At 46.1% G+C, this 24,418-nt stretch overlaps 1 protein-coding gene across 1 annotated transcript in view; it reads left to right on the forward strand.

Moving 5' to 3' along the window:
• The window catches only part of FRMD5 (FERM domain containing 5), a 342,105-nt gene that overhangs the window by 273,195 nt on the left and 44,492 nt on the right, over positions 1 to 24,418 (forward strand). The window contains exons 2-4 of the mRNA XM_049897682.1: positions 9,211 to 9,315; positions 12,560 to 12,602; positions 12,840 to 12,918. Of these exons, the coding sequence (XP_049753639.1) occupies positions 9,211 to 9,315; positions 12,560 to 12,602; positions 12,840 to 12,918 (227 nt within the window). The remainder of the gene's footprint in view (positions 1 to 9,210; positions 9,316 to 12,559; positions 12,603 to 12,839; positions 12,919 to 24,418) is intronic.

The following is a 24,418-nucleotide window of genomic DNA, read 5'->3' on the forward strand; positions in this document are numbered from 1 at the left end:
GAAATGGTGCCAGGACTCAGAAATACTGGCGTCTTTCACGTATGGGATGTGTCCAGCTCAGAGCCCATCATATATGCTGGTACGGGCCAATAAACAATTTCTGCCTTTTTATTCAACAATTATGGAAAGTGCTGAGGGGGAGAGAAGTGGGAGACTAGCTACACAGTTATGAGAACCAAAGAGGAGGCTGAGCTTGCCATAGTTCTCCTGACCCTGGCCACCCAAGCTACTCTCTGCAACCCCAGAAATTCCCACATTTGCCAAATAGCATGGACGTTTGCCGTTTTTATAAAAAGGGGGAGGCAGTAAAGTGAGTTGTCAAACTGCAGACAAGGGAAAGTTCATTTGCCAAAAAAATTGTAGACTTTCTTCACAAGTTATGAAGCAACATTGTATGAGGTGGCAGGTGTGTGTGTGTGTGAGAGAGAGAGAGAGAGAGAAGAAGCTTCACACAAATACAAAGTAAAGAGTTTTTTTGTAACAAGCCTGGCTGAGTTTTCAGTGGTTCTGCAGCTGTTACGTGGCTAGTCCATTGCGATATTCAGCACTGGCTAGAAAAATACAACCAAAATGTATTCAGTCAATAGCAAGAAACGGTGATACTTCTAAAAGTCTCCTTCCTGTCAGCGGTTTCACCATGGAACAGACGGACAAGTAGGCTGTCTTTCTTCAAGTCCAGCTCTGCCATTTTCTTCCCTGAGACTCACTGCGTACAGGAATCCCACGGAATGGAGACCCCTTGGCGCTCTGCACATCATCATCGATGTCTCAATAAGCCTAGCCCCCTCATCCATCAGCCCTGCTCTTACAAGCTGCACGACCATGGCTTTGAAGGCTCTGCTCAGAGGGTCTTAACTGCCCGTGTTGAGTCTGGCTCAGGCCATCTGTGCTGACAGAGCACTTAGTCCTCCCTCCTGTGACATTTGCTTGCACACAGTGACCTCCATGTTCCAGATCGAGTGTGACATCCCATCACACGTAGACATCCTCTCATGCAATACCATGTGGCACTGAACTAAGCCGGTGCTCTGACCCAAGCAAGGACTTCCTAAAGGGCTCCCCGGAGTGTAGGCATCTGAACCTACAGATTTCTGTGTGGCATCATGAAAGTCACCGCGCTCCCTCCACTTGTATGTAGAATGGGGGTTGCTGGGCAGACAAGTCGCTGCATTTATTAAGGACCAGGCGAGATCAGTGGCTGCAGGAGTCTAGCTAAGCAGGGGTCCCCCCACCCACAAACTCTGATTCCCTTCATGCAGGGTCTAGGGCTACCCCAGGAGCTACATGGCCACCTGGCCCCAAGGCAGCCTCCTGGCGCTGCAGTCTGAATACCAAGTGCCTGCGTGGGTCCCATCCCTCTCAGCCCTGCTGCTGAGACAGGATTCTTCTCCTCTGAGAGCAGGGTCCAGCCTGGGCCCTGCTGCGTTTGTGGAGGCTGCTACAGAACAGTGTGGCTTGCAGACAGAGGTCTCTGCCTTCCCCCTGGGATGAGCTCCCTGGTCCTCTCCCCAGGCAAGCTGGCAGCTCTTCTGTTGCAGCCTCAGCAGCTCCAGGACAGTGTGTTGGTTTAAGATTAAGCAAGAAAAGTGAGTTCCTGGGCCAGGAGCTCCGCAGGGCTTCCTTGCCTTCAAAGAAAATGTAAATGAGTGTGGAAGGGGCCCTGCTGTTAGCACTTGCGCCCCTAATCCTTCCCCTGCCTCAAAAACTCACACCACACTTGCTGGGTGTGGTGTGTGAACACGGGGGCAGGAACTGCACCCAGTAATTGATTCACACTTTGCTGGCTCACTTAGGCCATGCCCTGAGAAGCAGAGCTAATGTAGCTCTTCCTCTGTGACATTAAAGTGTTTCGACATGGCTTTTGCTCCTGAACCCAGCAGACATTGGCATGCACATACTCTTAAGAGGACGCTGGTAAGGAAAACAAGGAAGACTTTGATCTACAGTAAGTTAAATATGACATTAAACTAGAATGGAACTTGAGGTGCTGTCCCATCCCTGTTGCCAGTCCCTCCCCGTCAGACTTCTGAGGACAACTTGGTCAGCTCTCCCCCTCTCCTCCAGGCCCATCTTGGCGTGGCTGTCTTCCACCCCTGGACTCTTGTGCTCTGGGGCTCAGGTGCTCACTTTCTACTCCTCCCTCCATCTCACTTCTGTCTCCTGCAAGGGCTGTGAGACCACAGCCCGCTCCCACCTAAGAGCATGTTGCCCAGGAGCTGAGAAAGTCTTGCCCTGTGACCTTGAGTGAGGTGCAACCTCTTCAAGCCTCATTGAGTTTCCTCTTAAAATCCTCCTGCCACCCAGGTAGCAGGGCTGAACAAGGTGAAGCCTAATGAGGGGGAACTTTATACATGTTAACCCCCCTCCATCATGCCAGAGCCACTGGGATGGACCCGATAACGGGTTAAAGTGAAAAAAACTCCTCTCCTGGTCAAAGATACTAATTATGAGGCAGAAACTGCAGTTAACCTTGAAGGGTTCAGGTCACTAGCCCAAGCTTGTTTACGGCTTGATGCCCTAGTCCTTTCCCTAAAAACTAGGGAAGCCATAGAGAACCAGAAACAAGCGTTCCATGGAGGAGCGAGAATGGGGATTTTCCCAACCTCGGAGTGGCAGAATGATTCTAAGGGGCCCATGGATCACTCTCTGCACCATATAGAGAGAATAAATGGGTTGCCTTTATAAGCACTATTATTTTCAAATACGTGTAGGTACTGTTGTGGTTTATAAAGTAGAAATTTATGTTTTAAGTGGGTGCTTAGTAATTTTGACCCAGTAATGTCTTTGGGACGAGAATAACCTCAGATTTAGCTGGAGGGTAAGGATTTGGGCACTCTGCCTCAGCTCACTGGTCCTGAAGACAAACGTCCTCAGGCCTGGAGCTCTGACTTTGTGACTAAACGGTAATTACCTGTCGGCACAAGTGCCTGTTCTCCAGTAGAATCAATGGCACAGCACTCAGCACAAAACAGAGTTTAGCCATAGCGCCAAGCTAACCCTCAGGCAAAAGAAAGAGAAGATGGAAGTCGCTTGGCTTTGCCATCCCACCAAATGAGAAGACTGGCTGCCACAGAATATTCCAGAAACACCCGGATTTAGGGCAGGGAACCATGGAGAGGAAGGATACAGCCTTAGGACACAACAAATTTGGCATCTGGAAGTACAGAGGGACCCACAAAGAAAGGAAGTTGTAAAAAGCTACTTGTAGGGAGCCTACTATGATGGTTCAGCTGCCAGTGACTTCTCCCCGAAGGCTGCCTCAGGCCACTCCACCAGCCACAGGTGTGAGCCCCTGAGGTAGGGGCATGCTGCGACACTCTGTGAACCCTGCCCAGGTGTGAGCCCCCGAGGGAGGGGCATGCCGCGACACTCTGTGAAACCTGCCTGGCAGCGCTCTGAGATGCTTCTGCCTTTACATCTCTGCTGGGAATTTAAACTTCATGGAATTCTGCTACGAGGAGGGCCTCTGTTCCTATCTCCTCCTCACCCCACCCCCAAACCAAAAACCAAACCAAACCCCACCTCTAGCCCTAGAGAAACAGAAAAGAGAGATGTTTCTGTTCATTCATCCATGCAAGAGCCTTGTAGCTCAGAACGATGCCTCTACCACAGGTAAATAGGAACCTGAGGGTACTTCACGGTAGAGAGCAGGGCATTTCAACAGATGCTGAGAAATGACAAGAAATAGCAGGTCCTTTTTTACAGGTACAAAATCAAAACCAAACCCTTTGCTGTTAAATTGATTCCGACTCATAGCAGCCCTATAGGACAAAGTAGAACTGCCCTATAGGGTTTCCAAGGAGTGGCTGGTGGATTCGAACTCCCAAACTTTTGGCTAGCAGCCAAATGCTTAGCCACTGCACCACCAGGGCTCCTTTATAAGTATAGGGAATGTGTGATGGATGTGTGTGGTTTGTTTTTGTTTTTTCACACAACAACTGCAAGAGAAAAGCCATGCTTCCATTTTCTTTCTGTGACGTGGGAGGACTCCAAGGTTGGAGGGGAGGTGCCCACATGGTGCTGCCTTCCTTAGTTGAACTGTTCTATCATCCTTCAAATTCTGCAAGGAGAAGCTTCTTATGATACTTGCTGAGTGATTTGGTGCCCCATCTGGGTTTTCCCTGAGTAGTACAGGGTAGCAAGCAGAGGTGTGATGTAAAGAGCTCATAAAGGTGGTAAAGAAAAGGCCCGCCTGTTCTTGGAGCAGCGCCCTGCCCTCCTGTGATCACCCATGACCCGGATCTCAGCACAATGTGAGATACTTTTAATCGTGTAAAGCAATCTCAATTTGGATGCAGGGTTAGACAGGGACCCCCCGGGCTCAGCCATCTGAGCAGAGCTGCAGAGACCCCTGGGGACAGAGCTTGCAGACCTCCAGATGTTCTGACAGTTTCCTGCAAGTCATTCTCTTCCCAGCTCATTTTTGTACCTAGGCAGGTCTCAGGAGGAGAAGGTTATGGTTAGGAACAGCCGAGATTCCTAACATTCTGTGAAAACTTTTAGCCAACCCTCTACCTTCTATTCATTCAATCACTTATGTATTCAGCAAATAATTACAGAGACCTACCTGCCATGTCCCAAGCCCTGTGCTAAGTTCTGAGGAAGGTTCCTGCCCTCATGGAAATTACAGGTCAAGAAAGAGAACAGGCAATAAATTAATAAGTAAACAAATATATCAAGATAATTACATATTTTTATACATGCAATACATATTGCATTGGGCAAACCTCCAAAGACCTACTGAAAGTATTAAAAAGCAGAGATGTGGCATAACTGGTTATCCATTTGCAAAAAAATGAAACAGGACCCATACCTCACACCATGCACAAAAACTAACTCCAAGTGGATCAAAGACCTAAACATAAAGACTAACACGATAAAGGTCATGGAAGAAAAAATAGGGACAACCTTAGGAGCCCTAATACAAGGCATAAACAGAATACAAAACATTACCAAAAATGACGAAGAGAAACCAGATAACTGGGAGCTCCTAAAAATCAAACACCTATGCTCATCTAAAGACTTCACCAAAAGAGTAAAAAGACCACCTACAGACTGGGAAAGAATTTTCAGCTATGACATCTCCGACCAGGACCTGATCTCTAAAATCTATATGATTCTGTCAAAACTCAACCACAAAAAGACAAACAACCCAATCAAGAACTGGGCAAAGGTATGAACACACACTTCACTAAAGAAGATATTCAGGCAGCTAACAGATACATGAGAAAATGCTCTTGATCATTAGCCATTAGAGAAATGCAAATTAAAACTACGGTGAGATTCCATCTCACTCCAACAAAGCTGGCATTAATCCAAAAAACACAAAATAATAAATGTTGGAGAGGCTGCGGAGAGATTGGAACTCTTATACACTGCTGGTGGGAATGTAACATGGTACAACCACTTTGGAAATCTATCTGGCGTTATCTTAAACAGTTAGAAATAGAACTACCATACAACCCTGAAATCCCACTCCTGGGAACATACCCTAGAGATACAAGAGCCTTCACACAAACAGATATATGCACACCCATGTTTATTGCAGCTCTGTTTACAATAGCAAAAAGCTGGAAGCAACCAAGGTGTCCATCAACGGATGAATGGTTAAATAAATTGTGGTATATTCACACAATGGAATACTACCCGTCAATAAAGAACAGTGAGGAATCTGTGAAACATTTCATAACATGGAGGAACCTGGAAGGCATTATGCTGAGTGAAATTAGTCAGAGGCAAAAGGACAAATATTATATAACACCACTATTATAAGATCTTGAGAAATAGTATAAACTGAGAGCACATACTTTTGTGGTTACGAGCGGGGGAGGGAGGGAGCGTGGGAGAGGGTTTTTTACTGATTAATTAGTAGCTAAGAACTGCTTTAGGTGAAGGGAAGGACAATACTCAATACACGGAAGGTCAGCTCAACTGGACTGGACCAAAAGCAAAGAAATTTCCGGGATAAACTGAATGCTTCAAAGGTCAGCGGAGCAATGGCGGGGGTTTGGGGACCATGGTTTAAGGGGACTTCTAAGTCAATTGGCAAAATAATTCTATTATGAAAACATTCTGCATCCCACTTTGAAATGTGGCGTCTGGAGTCTTAAATGCTAACAAGCAGCCAACTAAGATGCATCAATTGGTCTCAACCCACCTGGATCAAAGGAGAATGAAGAACACCAAGGTCACACGATAACTAAGAGCCCAAGAGACAGAAAGGGCCACATGAACCAGAGACCTACGTCATCCTGAGACCAGAAGAAATAGTTCATGCCTGGCCACAATCGATGACTGCCCTGACAGGGAGCACAACAGAGAACCCCTGAGGGAGCAGGAGATCAGTGGGATGCAGACCCCAAATTCTCATAAAAAGACCATACTTAATGGTCTGACTGAGACTAGAGGAATCCCGGCGGCCATGGTCCCCAAACCTTCTGTTGGCCCAGGACAGGAACCATTCCCGAAGACAACTCATCAGACATGAAAGGGACTGGACAGTAGGTAGGAGAGAGATGCTGATGAAAAAAAAAAAGAGCGAGCTAATTATATCAGGTGGACACTTGAGACTGTGTTGGCATCTCCTGTCTGGAAGGGGAATGGGAGGATAGAGAGAGTTGGAAGCTGGCAAAATTGTCACGAAAGGAGAGACTGGAAGGGCTGACTCATTAGGGGGAGAGCAAGTGGGAGTACAGAGTAAGGTGTATATAAACTTATATGTGACAGTCTGACTTGATTTGTAAACGTTCACTTGAAGCTCAATAAAAGTTAATAAAAAAAAAAAGCAAAGATAACACTTTGAAGATTAAGGTGTGCCTGACTCAAGCCATGGTATTTTCAATCATCTCATATGCATGTGAAAGCTGGACAATGAATAAGGAAGGCTGAGGAAGAACTGATGCATTTGAATTATGGTGTTGGTGAAGAACATTGAATATACCATGGACTTCCAGAAGAATGAATAAATCTGGCTTGGAAGAAGTACAGCCAGAATGATCTTTAGAAGGAAGGATGGCAAGACTTCATCTCACATACTTTGGACATGTTATCGGAGGGATCAATCCCTGGAGAAGGACATCATGCGTGGTAAAGTAGAGGGTCAGCAAAAAAGAGGAAGACCCCCAATGAGATGGATTAACATAGTGGTTGCAACAACGGGCTCAAACATAGCAACGATTGTGAGAATGGCGCAGGACCAGGCAACATTTTGTTCTGTCACACATAGGGTCACTACGAGTCAGAACCGACTCAACGGCACCTCACAACAACAACGATACATGCTGTGAAGAAAATAAGCAGGAAAAGGCCATTCTATAAGGGAAAGACCTCCCTGCAGAGGGAACATTTGAGCTGAGACCTCAAGGATAGAAGGAACTGGCTGTGGGAAGAACTAGAAGAAGAGTATTTCAGGTAGAGGGAACAAACGCAAAGGCCCAGAGGCAGAAAAGCCTGGGGTGTTCAGGAACAGAAAGACCATGGCCAGAGTGTAGTGAGGAAAATGATTTGGGATGAGGTCAGAGAGGAGGCAGGAGCCAGGACGTGAAGGCCATGGAGGCCACAGTCAGACTTAGGGAAGCCACCGAGGGTGTTAAGCAGGAGCAGTAACGTAATTAAACGTCCCTGGGTGTTCACTGCTGCGTGGCTTGTAATAGCAATATTAGAAACAAATTCCATCAACGTGGAGCTGGGTAAAGAAATTTAGGTTAATTCGAATAGTATGCAAGGAGCCTTGGTGGTGCAGTGATTGTTTGGCCGCTAACCCAAAGGGTGGTGGTTCGAATCTACCAGCCGCTCTGTGGGAGAAAGATGTGGCATGTCTGCTTCTGTAAAGAGTCACAGCCTTGGAAACCCTATAAGGTCGCTCTGAGTCGGAATCAACTCAGTGGCAATGGATCGGCTTAGAATGGAATGCAGCAGTCGTATCTATTATGTCCTGCTTTTTTATAGGGGAATTTGTAAGATATGCTAAGTGGGGGCTGCGGTGGGGCGGGGGTAGAGGGGACAGGTAACAATAGTATATATAACATTCTATCATTTGTATTTTAAAAAGAGGAGATGTATATGTATGTGGAGTTTCTGGATGGTGCAAACAGTTAAGCTCTTGGCTGCTAACCGAAAGGTTGGCTGTTCAAATCCCCTCAGAGGTGCCTTGGGGGAAAGGCCTGGTGATCTGCTTTAGAAAGATCACAGCCATTGAAAACCCTATGTAGTGCAGTTCTACTCTAAAACACACGGTATCTCCACGAATTGGAATCAACTCAGGGCAACTGGTTTGTTTTGTTTTATGTATGCATACCATATTTTTACACAAATAAAGCATGCCTTTTGCATTTGTTTGCCGGCCACACCCCCTGAGGTATTTTCATAAGCATACTATGCTAAATTTTTTTACAGCACCATGTGGAAGAGGCCTGGCATGAGTGCACTTGTGAGGATGCCTCATGGGGCAGGGTGTGGCCGGTAAACAAATGTAGAAAAAAAAGAAGGCACATGTTATTTGCGTAAAAATACAGTATAGGTTTGCCCGTGTATTGAATATCACATAAAGAATATACAAGATTTCGGCAAGAGGACTTGCTTCTGGGGAGGGAAGCTGGAACGTAGGACGATTAGAGCAGGAGGGAGAATTTTCACTGTATATCCTTTCATACTGTTTGAATATGTGCCTGTACTACTTATTCAAAAAATAATGTGTACAAACTTTTGTGATGGCTCTGGCTGCTGTGTGGAGAATGGATTGTAAGGGGCAACAGGGGAAGCAGGGAACCAGCTAGAAGGTTCTGGCAGTGGTCCAGTCAAGCGCTGATGGTGACTGACGTATGGGATTGGAATGGAGATGGGGAGAAGTGGGTGGATTCAGGCTATGTATACTTTACAGACAGAGCTGACTGGACTCGGTGGAATTGCTGCCGGACTCCACACCGTCATTCTTCACACTCATTAGTTTAGGAAAGCTTTGTGTGTATGGGTGGAACTGGGCTTTTCTTACTCTACTCTGAGTTCTCTGACATCTTTGTGAGGGGGAAGGGTGCTCAGGCTCTTTTAAGTGCTTGAAGCCTCAGAGAACCCCAAATCTAATGCATCACAGTATGGAGGACATTGTTATGGACACGTGTCCCTTTCATATCCATATGCAACCATGACACACAATTTTCAGTGACTATTAAAACAAGCCCGCTCATTTCTCAGTGGAGTTTTCTTTCTTTGCAGAGAGATGCCAAAGGCCAGTACCTGTTTGACCTTCTTTGCCACCACCTGAACCTACTTGAGAAAGACTATTTTGGGATCCGCTTTGTGGACCCGGATAAGCAGCGGGTAAGTCAATATTCAAAGCACAAAGGGAGGACAGGATTATAAGTAAGCCTGAGGCCTTAAACTGGCACTTACTCGCATTCAGAGCTTAACCTCAGGAGTCAGGCCCTCACCCTGTGAAGGCTTCACTGTCTTGGCATAAACACTCCTTAGCTCTGGACCACAGTACAAACACACACAGGTCCAAAAGTAGCATACCATGCCACCGCAGGTCCCGACATGTTGCAGGGCCCACTCACTATGTAATGATGGGCTATTTTTACCTGTCATTTTGTTTGGTTTTGTTTTGGTCTGAGATGTCTGTGCTTAAGAAGAAGGCCAGTTACCTCCAGATCTCTTCATCTCCCAAAGGGGGTAGTGTTTGAATTAAAAAAGGTTAAATATGTCCTGTTCATTATTGTTAGGTCAGAATGTGCTTGAAGAGAGTAAGAAAGTATGTAGGGCTAACAGATCAAAGGAGAGGAGACGGAGTAAGATCAGGAAACAGGAAGGGAAGAAGTAAACGTATATGGAGTGTGTGCCAGGCTCTGCACCCAGCACAGGCTAACTCTTCCAGCTGGTATTTATTGAGCACTGAGTTGTGCCAGTCAAAGAACTTCACATGTTATTTAATTCTTACCATAAATGAGATGGGTATCCACAATTATAATGTCCATTTTCCAGATGAGAAATAGGTTAAGCAACTTGCCCAGGCTAAGTGGCTGCTGGGATTCCATGCTGAACTCATGTCTGGGAGCCTCTGACGTGTATGATTTGGTGCCTCGAGGGAGGGGGTGAAGGAGAGCAAAAATTGAGAGGGTCCTGAGGGTTGAGGCGAGGTGGACCTTTAAAGGAGTCATCCTGGATCCACCGATTCCTGGCAGAGATGGAGAAGGGAAACTCCCCACCTCCCCTAAAATAAACCTCTTCCCTTCAGCCACCAGGTAGTCTGAGCCCAGGCATACACCGATGCCCGAGTCACTGCTTACTCTGCAGGACTCCTCGTGGTGTCTGTGAACCCTCATGGTGTCTAGGAACCCTCCTTTCCCTCCTGGGGAGCTTCTCCCACCCCCCCACCCCCACCATTCCCAGTTCAGGCCCAGAGCCTGAAATGCTCTCAGCCTCTCTCCACATCCCTTCAAACCCCCAGAGACTGAAGGTGGTGCCACATTCACCCAAATAAAGAGGGAAACTCCTCTCTCTGAATCGTTTTTTTTTTTTTCTCCTCTCCCTGAATCTTCTTTTTCTCCTCTCCTGACCCCTCCTCCCCATATTATCAGTTTGTTAGTGATTCTGGGACCCAGAATGAGCCAGAGAGCTGCAATACGTAACTCTGGCTACCACCATGTTATTTTTGGGATCCTGTCAGGATTTCTCTACCAGACCCTTAAAATCCCTGAAATGAGCTGTAACAGCACTCCCTTCCCACCCGCTTCCTAATCTCCTCCAGATCAACCCTTTCTTGAGCTCTTGCTGTGCAAACTAAAACTGAAGTCTCCTGTCCACTGTTGCCAAGGAGAGTAGCCTTTTGTCATTCAGCTTCTTCTGCCTGCTGCCTGCTGCCTTCTGCCGATAATGCAGCTCACAGTGGTTCCCCTTAGTTTCTATCTTCCTTTGGTTCTTTTAATCTGTCAGTGTGATGTCTAGGGGCCTTCAGTTTACTGTGCCTGGGATACTTGCTACATTCTCCTCACTGTATGCAATTCCTGTGTGCTCTGAACAGACAGGCCTCCTCCGCCTTCACCACGCTGCCTGGAGCCCCAGTTCTTTCTGTGCAATTTCATCTCTTGCCTTTGCTCCCCTGTGAAGCTGAGCCTCAGTGGGCCTTGTAATGTGAGAAGGACCTCTTAACCACATTGAGTGGCTATAATGAGTTGCCAGCCTCGTGGGAACTCAGATCAGAGGAAGCAAGAGAGCAGAGTGTCAGCCCAGATTATCCATGTGGAGCTGATAGAAGAGCTGGCTCTTAGTGGGTCCATTAACTGCATGACCCACGCCCAGCCCAGAAGGTGAGAGCTGGGAGGCAAGAGAAGCCAGGATGCTGCCTGCACGGCCCTGGCTGCCTTCCTGCAGAGAGGACTCTGCCAAGACATTACACTAAATGGAAGTAACCAGAAAGGAGGAAAGCGTGGACCCAGGCCCGTCATCCACCCAACAGCTGCATAATGCACCCTGTCAGGCACAGGGGATACAGTGTAAACATGACAGACAAGTTTTCTGCCCTCACAGAACTTACATCTCATGGCCCTAAGCAATTTCCAGATAACCAAACCCCAAATCACAGCAATTCTAGCTCTCTGCAAATTGGCAAGTTTCTTTATTAGCATAAAAGCCACAAATATCAATAATGAATTTTTATAAGGATCCGTGTAGAAATGGGAAACAGCTGTAGATGACTTCATTGCTTCCTTTGCTCACGCGTAAGTGCTGTGGGGGAAATGTGTGCCACTGTGCCCTGCCTCTGTGAAAAACCAAGGGAAACAGGATGCTTCCTGTTTACCAATCCTAAACATTGGCTACAACCTGGTGGCACAGTGATTAAGAGCTCGGCTGCTAACTGAAAGGTCAACATTTTGAATCCACCAGTGGCTCCTTGGAAACCCTATGGAGCAGTCCTACTCTGTCCTATAGGGTTGCTATAAGTCGGAACTGACTGAACGGCAATGAGTTTGGTTTGGTTTTGGTTTGCAGGTCAAGGAATCCTGAGTACCTGTTCTCTAACACAAGGGCTAGCAATCTGTGCCATTCAAACAAAAACAATATACCCCAGCCATCCTGACCTGCCTTTTCCCCATTTCTGATGGTTCAACTGTCAGTACTTTCTAGAACTGCTACCAGTATCCTCTGTGCTCACCCCACTGCCAAAAATAGTGCATAACACAAACAACCACTACCCATTAAAGTCAGCATTTCCCTGCTCAGGCCACATGGGGCTTTGTCCCCATCACACATATGTGCACACACTATGCCTACTGACATGGCAGAAACCTGGCTCAGAACTTCGGCACCCTGCTTCGAAAGGGGGCGTTTCCAGGGAAGCCCAGAAACGGTGTCTGAAGCCAGAGCTGTTCCCCCTTTCACAGCTGGTTCCACTGAGAGTGTATTTCAAAAAATCATATCACATCTTACTCTCCAAACCTACATTTTACAAGCTTTGGGGCTGCTTACGCCCTGGGCTACGATCTGTCCAGCGATTTAAATTGGATAAAACAAGTCATATTGGATTTCTTCTCATTAGGGTTTTCTTGTTCTGTGTTCTCTGTTTCAGCATTGGTTGGAGTTTACAAAGTCTGTTGTGAAGCAGTTGAGGTGTAAGTATTCTCCACGAAAAGACTGAAGCCTCACGCCTGGGGAGGGTGGGTTAAAACCGCCCACATATTGTAAGTCTTGGTCTTCACGTATAGTTTTCCACTCCTCAGAGTATCAGTTGGCCCTAAACATACAAGGATTTTCTTCTGATGGTTCAGAGACCTGTGTATCCCAGAGCAGGAGACCCAGTCACCTCCTGGTGGAGACTCTTCCTGACCAGCACGTCTTTTTCTCTGCAGCCCAGCCTCCGTTCACCATGTGTTTCCGTGTGAAGTTTTACCCTGCAGACCCTGCAGCCCTGAAAGAAGAAATAACCAGGTGAGCCTGAGCACTCCCCTCCCAGCCCCTGACACCTGTTCAAGAGAGCAGGGAAGAGGACCGTGACCTCGTAGAGCCTCTAATTTGGAAGCACCTCTTATAGGCAAGGAATTGTTGCAGAACACCACCTTACTGCCTCTGAATGCTATTTCCACGCGTTTTCCTTGCTCACATCCTTAGTAGGTGGAACTAACCGAGCTGCTTTCCTTCAAGAGGCGTCTGAGTGCTTCATCTCAAACTGGCCATCCTCAAGGGGATCTAGAATAACTAAGTAATCAAAACCATTTTTTCTTATACCTATTGTTATGGATAGGAAACCCTGGTGGCATAGTGGTTAAGAGCTACGGCTAACCAAAAGGTTGACAGTTCCAATCCCCTAGGCGCTCCTTGGAAACCCTATGGGGCAGTTCTACCCTGTCCCATGGGATTGCTATGAGTCAGAATCTGCTTAATGGCAATGGGTTTGGTGTTTTTTTTTTTTTTTTTGGTTTTTATTGTTATGGATAGAATTGTGCCCCCCCCCCAAAGTAAGTGTTGTAAATCCTAACCCCTATACCTGTGGTTATAATCCCATTTGGGTATGGGTTTTCTTTTTTCTGTTAATGAGACAGTATTGGTGTGGGGTGTATCTTAAGTCAATCTAATTTGAGATATAAAAGAGATTAAACAAGCAAGTGAGCAAATGGGGGAAGATAGACGCCAACACATGAAGATCACCAAAGAACAAAGGACCTTCCCCCAGAGCCTACAGAGAGAGAGAGCCTTCCCCTAGAGCCAGTGCCTTGACTTCAGACTTCCAGCCTCCTAAACTGTAAGAAGATAAATTTCTGTTTGTTAAGGCCACCCACTTGTGGTATTTCTGATACAGCAGCACTAGACGTGCTACGGCTGCTAACCAAAAGGTTGGCAGTTCAAATCCACCAGGCGCTCCTTGGAGACTCTATGGGGCGGTTCTACTCTGTCCTATAGGGTCACTATGAGTCGGAATCGACTCGACAGCACTGGGTTTAGACAACTAAGACACCTATGATGTGGCCTTCTGTGGATGTTTTGGGAAAGGTCTGTTTCTGCTTATGTTGGGTGTTGAGAATTGACTCCAACGATCCAGTGGATGTACTTGGGAAGTACCAAGGAATGACACTGAAAGTCAAGCTGGGAAATACTGGAGACTTTAAATCCTGAAGGGAAAACTGCAGTGTGCTAGCGGGATAGATCCCTGATAAACGGATTATTGCGGGATCAGATTCTGTGGCAGGCAGACAGCTCGATCGATGTTTCCTATCTCATCCGGTATCACCTGAGGATGAGAAAAAACCTCCGTGCCTACCTCCATCCTACAATAGGGTCAGATGAATAGGAACTTCAAAGATTTTTGTATAGCTGAGCCAAATTCACTCTGAAAGTCTTGCCTGGCAGGTTTGAGAACTCTCTGCAGCAAAGGTCCCTGGTTTTTATATTGTTAGGTGCCAGTGAGTCAATTCTGATTCATAGTGACCCTAAGCACAACAGAATGAAACACTGCCCAGTCCTGTGCCATCCTCACAATCATTGCTACGTTTCAGCCCATTGTTGTAGCCACTGTGTCAACCCGTCTCATTAAGGGCCTTCCTCTTTTTTTGCAGATCCTCTACTTTACCAAGCATTATGCCCTCCAGGGACTGGTCTCTCCTGATAACATGTCCAAAGTACATAAGTCAAAGTCATGCTATCCCCACTTTTAAGGAGCATTCTGACTGTACTTCTTCCAAAACAGATTTGTCCATTCTTCTGGCAGTCCACAGTATGTTCAGTATTCGTTGCCAGAGCCATAGTTCAAATGCATCAATTCTTCTTCAGTCTTCATTATTCATTGTCCAGCTTTCACATGCATATGAGGCGACTGAAAATACCATGACTTGGGTCAGGCACACCTTAGTCCTCAAGGTGACATCTTTGCTTTTTGAGACTTTAAATAGGTCTTTTGCAGCAGATTTGCCCAATACACTGCTTTGATTTCTTGACTGCTGCTTCCAAGGGCATTGATTGTTGATCCAAGTAAAATGAAATCCTTGACAATTTCAATATTTTTTTTCATTTATCATTATCTGCTTATTGGTCCAGTTGTGAGGATTTTTTGTTTTCTTTACATTAAGGTGTAATCTGTACTGAAGGCTGTAGCCTTTGATCTTTGTCAGTAAGTGCTTCAAGTCTTCTTCACTTTCAATAAGTGTGGTACAATGGATCACTTTCTTGTGGCCTTTCTAGCCATGGTCTCGTAACTCCAACCTAAGTGATTGGGCAGGACTGTGTGATAGGGTAATTGTCGCCCACCGAAGGGATTGGTCAGTTTTGCTATCCCTCTGGGTTTGAAATGAGCCATCCCAGAGGCAGGAAAGAGAAGATCCCACCACCACCAAGGAAGAACAGCCAGGAGCAGACAGTGCGTCCTTTGGACCTGGGATTCCTGTGCTGAGAAGCTCCTGGTCCCATGAGACAGAGAGAAGGAGCTGTAACCCTGAAGATGGCAAGAAGTGGTAGCAGAAAGTGGTGGCAGTGGCCCAGCAGCCGAAGATGGCGTGGTGGGTTTCCCAGCCCACGGAGAGAGAAAGCTGAGTGCCTTTGGGCAGAGGCCAAGGGTCAGGCAGAGGCTCGCTTTCAAGCACAGCTGGGAAGAGTCTGTCCTCATGGAAGAACTGTATCCTAAGTGTTCCTGAGCCTGAATTGTAACTGTTACTTCCCTAATAAACCCCTAATCATGAGTATGGTCTGTGAGTTCTGTATGGCCATTGCAATGAATTAGCGAACCCAGCAGAGAAGTAAAGAGTGCTGTGGGAGGGACCGTTGGTGTCAGAATTGGTAAATATGGTGGAGAGAGGAGGCGTGTCTGACCTCCGCCTCATAGGAATCAGCCTTGGGCTGTTGATCTTGATTCTCCCTCTTCCTTGTGAAAAGAGAAGAGGTCAGACACCACCCCCATGCTATTTATACAGTAAGCCAAGTCATCTGCATATCCCAGGTTGTTAATGAGTCTTCCTCCAATCCTGATGCCATGTTCTTCTGCATATAGTCCAGCTTCGCAGGTTATTTGCTCAGCATACAAACTGAATAAGTATGGTAAAAGGATACAACCCTGAGGCACAGCTTTCCTGATTTTAAGCCACACTGTATCCCCTTGTGCTGTTTGAACGACTGCCTCTTGATCTAAGTAGAAGTTTCTCATGAGCGCAAATAAGTGTTCTGGAATTCCCATTCTTTGGAATGTTATCCATAATTTGGTGTGATCCACACAGTCGAATGCCTTTGCATAGTTAGTAAAACATGTAAACATTTTACTGGTATTCTCTGCTTTCAGCTAAGATCCATCTAACATCAGCAATGACATCCCTCGTTCCACATCCTCTTCTGAATCTGGCTTGATTTTCTGGCAGTTCCCTGTCGATGTACTGCTATAGCCGCTTTTGAATGATCTTCAGCAAAATTTTACTTGTGTGTGAATATTAATGATAATGTCTGATAATTTCTGCATTCTGTTGGATCACCTTTCTTTGGAACGAGCACAAATATGGATCTCATCCAGTCAGTTGGCCAGATAGCTGTCTTCCAATTTCTTGGCATAGACTAGTGAGCACCTCCAACACTGCATCTGTTTGTTGAAACATCTCAGTTGGTGTTCAGTCAGTTCCTGGAGCCTTGTGTTTCACCAGGGTCTTCAGTGCAGCTTGGACTTCTTCCTTCAGTACCATCGGTTCCTGATCATATGCCACCTCCTGAAATGGCTGAACATCAACCAGTTCTTTTTGTACAGTGACTCTGTGTACTCCTTGCATGTTCTTTTGATAGTTAGTGCATCATTCAATATTTTGCCTGTAGAATCCTTCAGAATTGCAACTCGAGGCTTGAATTTTTTCTTCAGTTCTTTCAGCTTGAGAAATGCTGTGTTCTTCCGTTTTGGTTTTCTAACTCCAGGTCTTTGCACATTTCATTAAATACTTTGTCTTCTGGAGCTGCCCTTTGAAATCTTCTATTCAGCTCTTTTACTTCATCATTTCTTCTGTTCGCTTTAGCTGCTCAACGTTCAAGAGCAAGTTTCAGAGGGTCTTCTGACATCCATTTTGGTCTTTCTTTTCCTTCCTGTCTTTTTAATGGCCTCTTGCTTTCTTCATGTATGATGTCCTTGATGTCATTCCACAACTCATTAGGTCTTTGGTCATTAGTGTTCAACACATCAAATCTATTCCTGAGATGGTTTCTAAATTCAGGTGGGATATAATCATGGTTGTACTTTGGCTCTTGTGGACTTGTTTTAATTTTCATCAGCTTGAACTCAAACTTGCATGGGAGTGATTGATGGTCTGTTCCACAGTCAGCCCCTGGCCTTGTTCTGACTGATGATACTGATCTTCTCCATCGTCTCTTTCCACAGATATAGTTGATTTGATTCCTGTGTATTCCCTCTGGTGAGGTCTGTGTGTATAGTCACTGTTGATGTTGTTGAAAAAAGGTATTTGCAATGAATAAGTCATTGGTGTTGGCAGAATTCTATCATTCGATCTCCAGCATCATTTCTATCACCAAGGCCATATTTTCCAACTACCGATCAGTCTTTGTTTTCAGTTTTCACATTCCAATCACCAGTAATTATCAATGTATCTTTTTATATTAGAAAGACTTAATTTTGACATGGAATCCCTGGGCGGTGCAAACAGTTAATATGCTCAGCTGCTGGCTAAAAGATTGGAGGTTTGAGTCCACCCAGAAGCACCTTGGAAGAAAGGCCTGGCAATCCCCTTCTGAAAAATCAGCCATAGAAAACCTTATATGGAGCACAGTTCTACTCTGACACACGGGGTCACCACGAGTTAAAGTCGACTCAATAGCAACTGATGTTTTTGATTTTGACCCAGATCTCGATATTACCTTGTAGAGGGCAGGGCCACGGATGAAGAGATGGTGTCAGGGACTCCGGAGCGGAGGCGGGAAGGGCACTGCCAGCTGTGGTCCTCCCCCTAAGACCGTGACGATAGCAAGCCGGGCATTGCTGTCCTGTAAGGTTTTGAGATCTACTTCTAGATCCTGAACTACTTAGGAAAACCCCAAAGGAAGGAAAGAGAGGGAAGGAAGAGAAAAGAATGTGGAGTTATTTTCATTTCCTGTTCTGAAGAGCATGCTGCTAGCTTTATATCAGGCCAAGGGAGTAGGAGTTTCTCCAAGAAGGAAAAGGAGGAAATGGGAAAGGCAACGGGCAAGACACAGGAATCAGTAGTGCAAAGGGAGCAAAGAAGTAGAACAAGGAGGGGAAGTGGCTTCTTCTCCTGGCCCCAGTGCGGGTGGAGGGAGTCAGGAGGATCAGAAAGCTGTTTCCTCCAGCTGCTTAGGGCTGTGTGCACCCGCCTGCGTTGCAGACTGAGGGCAGTAAGGTGTGTGCTTAGGACTGAACCTCATGCTCCTTGTTGGGTATACAAACTGCAGGCTCTGCTCACTAACCGAGAAGTTGATGTGACTCCCATTTCATTTCTGAAAAACCAAGCCCATTCATATTAATGAGGGACCTGTAGCTTTAAGCTATGTTACTAAGCAGAGAAGAGTTTAGGCAGAGCAGTAGCCTGCCCTGCTCGCAGCCTCCAGGGTGTCTGCCTTAGTTAGCTCTGAGCTTCTCTCGGTTGAAGGAGGTGCCAGTGCCAGGGCAGACCCAGCAGTCCACAGCTGCTGTCCACACACCAGGACAAACTTAACACATCTTTGTTGAGAACCTAGCACCTCGATTCTGACACCGTCTGTCAGGATTGCCTGGTCTCCACCTCACTGGACCAACAGTAGAGTGGGAATGAAAGGGGTTGGCCCAACACAACCCAGCAAGCTACCAGTGACAGTGCCAAGATGCATGGCTTTCTGATTTGTTTGAAGGCAAAAACATATGGCTGTCTCAGCCCTTAGGAGGAGCCCTTGACAATCCATTGTCTAAATCAAATGTCACTACATATTATTGTACAGACCCTCTTGCCCAAGAAGCAGCACAGACCTGAGAGCTCAAATCCTACTTCTGTCACTTCTTGGTTGTGTGACCTTGGACAAGATATTTAACCTCTCTGACCTTCCGTTTCCTTGATTATAAAATGAAGGTAATAGTATCTAACTCAAGGAATTGTTGGCAGAATTAACCACTATACTAGGGTCCTATGTGTTTTAACGGGAGTCCCTGAGTGGTATAAACAGCTGACACTTAGCTGCTAACCAGAAGGTTAGTGGTTCCAGTCTACCCAGAGGTACCTCAAAATAAAGTCCTGGTGATCTGCCGCTGAAAGATGAGCCATTGAAAATCCCACGATGCACAGTTCTACTGACACATGTGGGGTCTCCATGAGTCGGAATCAACTCGGTGCCAATTGGACTGAATTGTACATGTCTTAACACACTCCCAGTGAGCCTTGCGCTGAGCAAAGGCACTGTACGTGTTTGTTGGCAGACCAGTTACGTGGCCCATAAACCCCAAGGCTCTGCACAGGGCACAGGTGCAGTTAGCACAGGCTTTTCTCCCTTGTTTATGTGGAAAGGGACTTCTAACAATCCCTGCTCCTCCTCTGTCCTCTTCCCCACCACCTAGAGGCCTATGGTTTAAGCAGCTAACTTCTGAGGACTGGGAGAGAAAGCCATCCCAGGTTCCATCCAAGTCTGGTAAGCACAGTGTTAGAAACATGGCTAGGGCTCTCACCAACCCAGCAAACTTCAGGCACCACCAAGCAGCTGAGCTCCTCTCCGATTGCATGCCTTGGTGTTAACCATCCTGGGCTATGTTCCTCCTGCTCTCCACCTCACAAGTCTTCCTTCTCTAGGATGCAGTTTCCAAGCTGGGAATTCTCAGGAATGTAGACCACAGAGTGCCTGGGCCTGACTTAGAGCCTTTTTATCGCCCCTTCCCCAGGACATTCTGCTGAGATCATAAGATTCGGTGCATTTTTCTCCTCACTCAAATCCCTACTGATTTTAAGGGAGTGGGTACCTGCCCCAGCCTCACTTGATACCCATAATTGATTTCTGACTTAGAGCCCTCCACGCCACCTTGCTGCCACGCTAGTGTAGCTGTCAGTGTGCTTTTTCCTGGCAGTATTCCTCCTAAATTCTGCCACCATCTCAGCCATTCCCATAAAACCAGGCTGAAAGGAGAGGATGAAGAAGCAGGGAGTAAAGAACTGTGCTTCAATTTATCTCTTGGACTCTTCCCAGATGATACATTTAGTTGCCAAATCCTGATTAATCTCTTTTGTCATTTTTTAAAGTAATAAATAGATTTTCTTGTCTGGGCTAGAGACAAGGCAGAGAAAATGGGGATTAGGAGCCAGATTTAGCTTTTAACAGGAACCACAGGGGTAGGAACTCTTTGGAAAGATCAAGTAACACTAGGAAACTGAGTGCAAATAGGGTCCTATCTTTGTCTGACACAACAGGTGCTCAAAAAATCTTACTGGAATGAACGAATATATATGATGAATGCAGGGAGCTGTTAAGTCATTTATTCATTCAGTGAACATTGGTTGAGCCTAGTGTAAAGGTTAAAAACTTAGACTAAGATGGATTGGCAAACTTTTTCTGTAAAGGACCAGATGGTAAGTATTGTAGGCTCCATGAGCTAGATGGTCTCTGTTACAAATGCTCGATTCTGCCATTGTAGTGTGAAAACAGCCATAGATGATATGTAAATGAATGAGCATGGCTGTGTTCCAATAGAATTTTATTTCATTGGAAACTATGGCAGCAGGCTGTAGTTTTCTGAATGCTGGGTTAAATCAGAAAGAGCTGGTTCAAATCCCAGATCATTCTTGTTTGGTTCCAATTAGAATTTCTCTTTGATGACAAAGAGTTCTCCAGACTTGGTTTAGGACCCTTCTCTCTCTAACCTGATGCCTAACTGAATTACGATGGGGGTAGAAAAGTGTCAGGCCTGGAGTCAAGGGTCCTTGATTCTGATCACTGTGTCACCTCAGACAAGTCACTCTACACTTCTGGACTCGCGTTTCCTCAGCTATGAAATGAGGGAATTGGGCTGTATGATTCCAAACACCCTCCCTGCTCTGAGGTGCTGAGGTTCGGTAACTCAGCTAGCCTGCTCATCAGGAACCGGCTGGGCTGGGTAGCCTCAGTAGGCAGCGCATAGTGGCCCTGGTGGCAGTGTCTCAAACAACAAGATAGTCTTCCTTCAGCCGATGTGTGGCAGGGGAAAACATGCCAAGTTCTCTTGGGGATAGGTCTAAGGGTGCTATGAATCATATGGGATAGTTTTCATGACCGTCAACACTGAGTCACTGGTTCCTGCTTAAATGAACAAAGCACAAAACATGATGGAAGTGGCTGTGGCAGAAAAAAAAGTGGGGGTAAGCCTAGTGCAGTTTTCTCCCTGGGAGCTGTCAGTTGGTCGTTTCATGAGCTCATCTCTTCTTTTTGTCTGAAGACTGTGGTTTGTTTCTTTAGGATGTTCACTTGCCCCTCATCACCTCCTCCCCGCCCCCACCGCCCAATTCCAGTTGCTATGGCATTGCTGGAGATTGCGCCTTGGCCACCAGAAGTCCAGGGGAACTCCGCCCAGCAGTTGACAGCCTTGTTTCGATCCTAGCTCACCTGAGGCACCTGCTGTGTGCCCACAGTAATGATGCCTAATCAGACAGTGGTTCTTAGGGTGAGGAGGAGCAGGTACCCTTGAGCAGGATGGGAAAGAAGCCTTTCAAATCACAGGAGCACCCCCTAAAGAGTCTGACATGCTCCCCAGGGGGAGAGTCCTCTCAACACCACGTTGAGACTCACTGCTGAGAGCTTTGGCATCCCACTGCAGTGTCTCCTCTAACCCAGTGGATACCGCCCCTGAATTTTGGACACAGACAGTAGAGAGGTGTGGGAGGCGTGATGTGTAAACACAGGCCCAGGGAGCGGTCAGTAAGTAAGTGGCAAAAAAGATTTGCATCCACATCCTGCCAAAGCCTGGGGAAGGTGGGGTCTGGAAAAGAGAGCGGCAGAGAAGTGCTCTCTCTCTCTCTCTCCTACACACCGTGTGGCATTTTCACTGTGGGAAGCAGAGTGAAGACAAGCTTGATTTGGTAGATCCATCTTAATTATTCACTCTACATGATGCCTTTCTCCTCCCATTTTTCTTGGCAAACATTGGGGCAGAACACAGGGAGGGGAGGAGGAGAACGTCTTGTTAAATTCCAGACTACAATACTCACCTTCCCTTTGGTGTGAGGAGGACAGTCCACCCTGATGTGGTTAGAAGAATGCTTTTGAATTTTCTTAGGACAGTGCTTCTTAAACCTTAATCAATATACAAGTCACCCGGGGATGTTGTTAAAAGGCAGGTTAGGATTCAGTAGATCTAGTATGGGCCTGGTACTCTGCATTTCCAACAAGCTCCCAGGTGATGCTGATGGTTCTGATATGTGGCCTTGGAGGCCTTGAGAAGGTTTGGTTGCTCTTTCATTTCTGATGCTAATTACCTGAATCACCAAGCCCAGTGTTCTCAAGGTCACCTGCTGGTCTCCCTCCCCACCCCCTTTTAGAAGGTACAGCGGTCAAGGTCAAAAGTCCTCTTTCTCTTGGGCATTTTCACACAATCAAGCGAGCATGGAATTTCCTGTTTTATTCTTCAGCCTGAAAACAGAAGCAGTGGAAACCACCATTTGTTCAGGAGCCCCAATTTCTTTTTGGTTCAGGCTGATATATTTAAGGGAATTTTACTATATTTTCACTACTCTTTCTAAGAATACTGTAGCATAACAAAGTACCCAAAACTTAAAACAACAACCATTTATTATCTCATTGTTTCTGTGGGTCAGGAATTTAGGAGCAGCTTAGCTGGGTGTTCCTGGCTTAGGGTTTCTTAAGAGGTCGCAGTCAAGAGGCTGGACAGGACTACAGTCATCTGAAGGTGTCACTGAGGCTGGAGGAACCATTACCAAGCCAGTCACATGACTCTTGGCAGAATGCCTCAGTTTCTTGCTGGCTGTTGGCAAAAAGCTTCAGTTCCTTGCCACATGGACCTCTTTACAGAGCTTCTAGAATGTCTTCTCAGAGTGAGTGATTTAAGAGAGAAAACAGGGGGAACTTGCAATGCCTTTATGACCTAGTCTTAAAAGTCAGATACTATCTGTTCTGCTTTGTTTTATTTGTTAGAAGCAAGTCACTATGTCCAACTCAAACTCGAAGAAAGGAAATTAAGCTCTACCTTTTTTGAAATTAGGAATATTAAGGAATTTGTATACGCATTTTTTAAGGCACCACAGATTCTCTGTGGCCAAGGAGCCAGTGTGGTAGCTGACTCACTCAAGGGTTTGATACTCCTGGCTTTTGCTCTTCTTAGGGCATCTTTGAGGTCAGTCATGAACACCAGAAGTCCTACTCCTTGTTAAAGACATTTCCAAATGGAAAGTCGGCAATTCCATTGCACTGCGCAGTGGCTGAAGCACTCAGCTGTTAACCAAAAGGTCAGCAGTTCAAACCCCCCAGTCACTCCACAGGAGAAAGATGTGGCAGCCTGCTTCCGTAAAGATTATAACCTGGGAAAACCTATTGGGCAGTTCTACTCTGTCTTACAGGGTCGCTATGAGTTGGAATCTACTCGACAGCAACGGGTTTTGTTTGGTTTCAGGTGAAACTAGGAAGCAGTTATAGCACAAGAAGGGCAGTATATTGTTGCTTTTAGTTGCTGTCAAGTTGGCTCCAACTCATAATGACCCCATGTACAACAGAGTGAAATACTGCCCAGCCCTGCTCCATCTTCCCAATTATTGGATACTTGAATCCACTGTGTATTTCCAGTGCCATCCAACCTAGGGAGCTTATGTTCCAATACTACCTAGGACAGTGTTCTATTGTGATCCATAGGGTTTTCACTGGCTAATTTTCAGAAGTATATCACCTGGCCTTTCTTCCTAGAATGTCTTAGTCTGGAAGCTCTGCTGAAACCTGTTCATCTTGGTGACCCTGCTGGTATTTGAAATATCGCTGGCATGGCTTCTACCCCATAGTGATTCAATAGCATAGTGATTAAGAGCCAAACTTAAGAGTCTAACAATGCTGAATTTGAATCCCTGCTCTGCCACTTACTAGTTGTATGTCCATGAGAAAATCACTTAAAGTTGGAGTAAAAGTAGAAGTATTAATAGTACTTTTGTCAAAGTGTCCTCAGCTGCCAACCAAAAAGGTCCGCAGTTTGAACCCGCCAGGCACTCCACGGGAGAAATACGTGGCAGTCTGCTTCCGTAAAGATATACAGCCTTGGAAACCCTACAGGACAGTTCTACTCTATCCTATAAGGTTGCTACGAGTCGGAATCGACTTGATGGCAATGGGTTTTGAGGATCTCAAACTGTCCTGTGAGAATTAAATAAGATGTTCTATGTAAAGTACCTAACACCTGGACTGGCAGATAGTAAGTGTTCAATACATATCAGCTTCCACCTGAGATGAGAGCTCTCTATATTTGAAGAGATGGCTATACGTTTCTGCTTAATGTTTGTGTTTCCTTCACCAATGCCTC

The sequence above is a fragment of the Elephas maximus genome, chromosome 10, assembly GCF_024166365.1.
Source record: "Elephas maximus indicus isolate mEleMax1 chromosome 10, mEleMax1 primary haplotype, whole genome shotgun sequence".
Lineage (NCBI taxonomy): Eukaryota > Metazoa > Chordata > Mammalia > Proboscidea > Elephantidae > Elephas > Elephas maximus.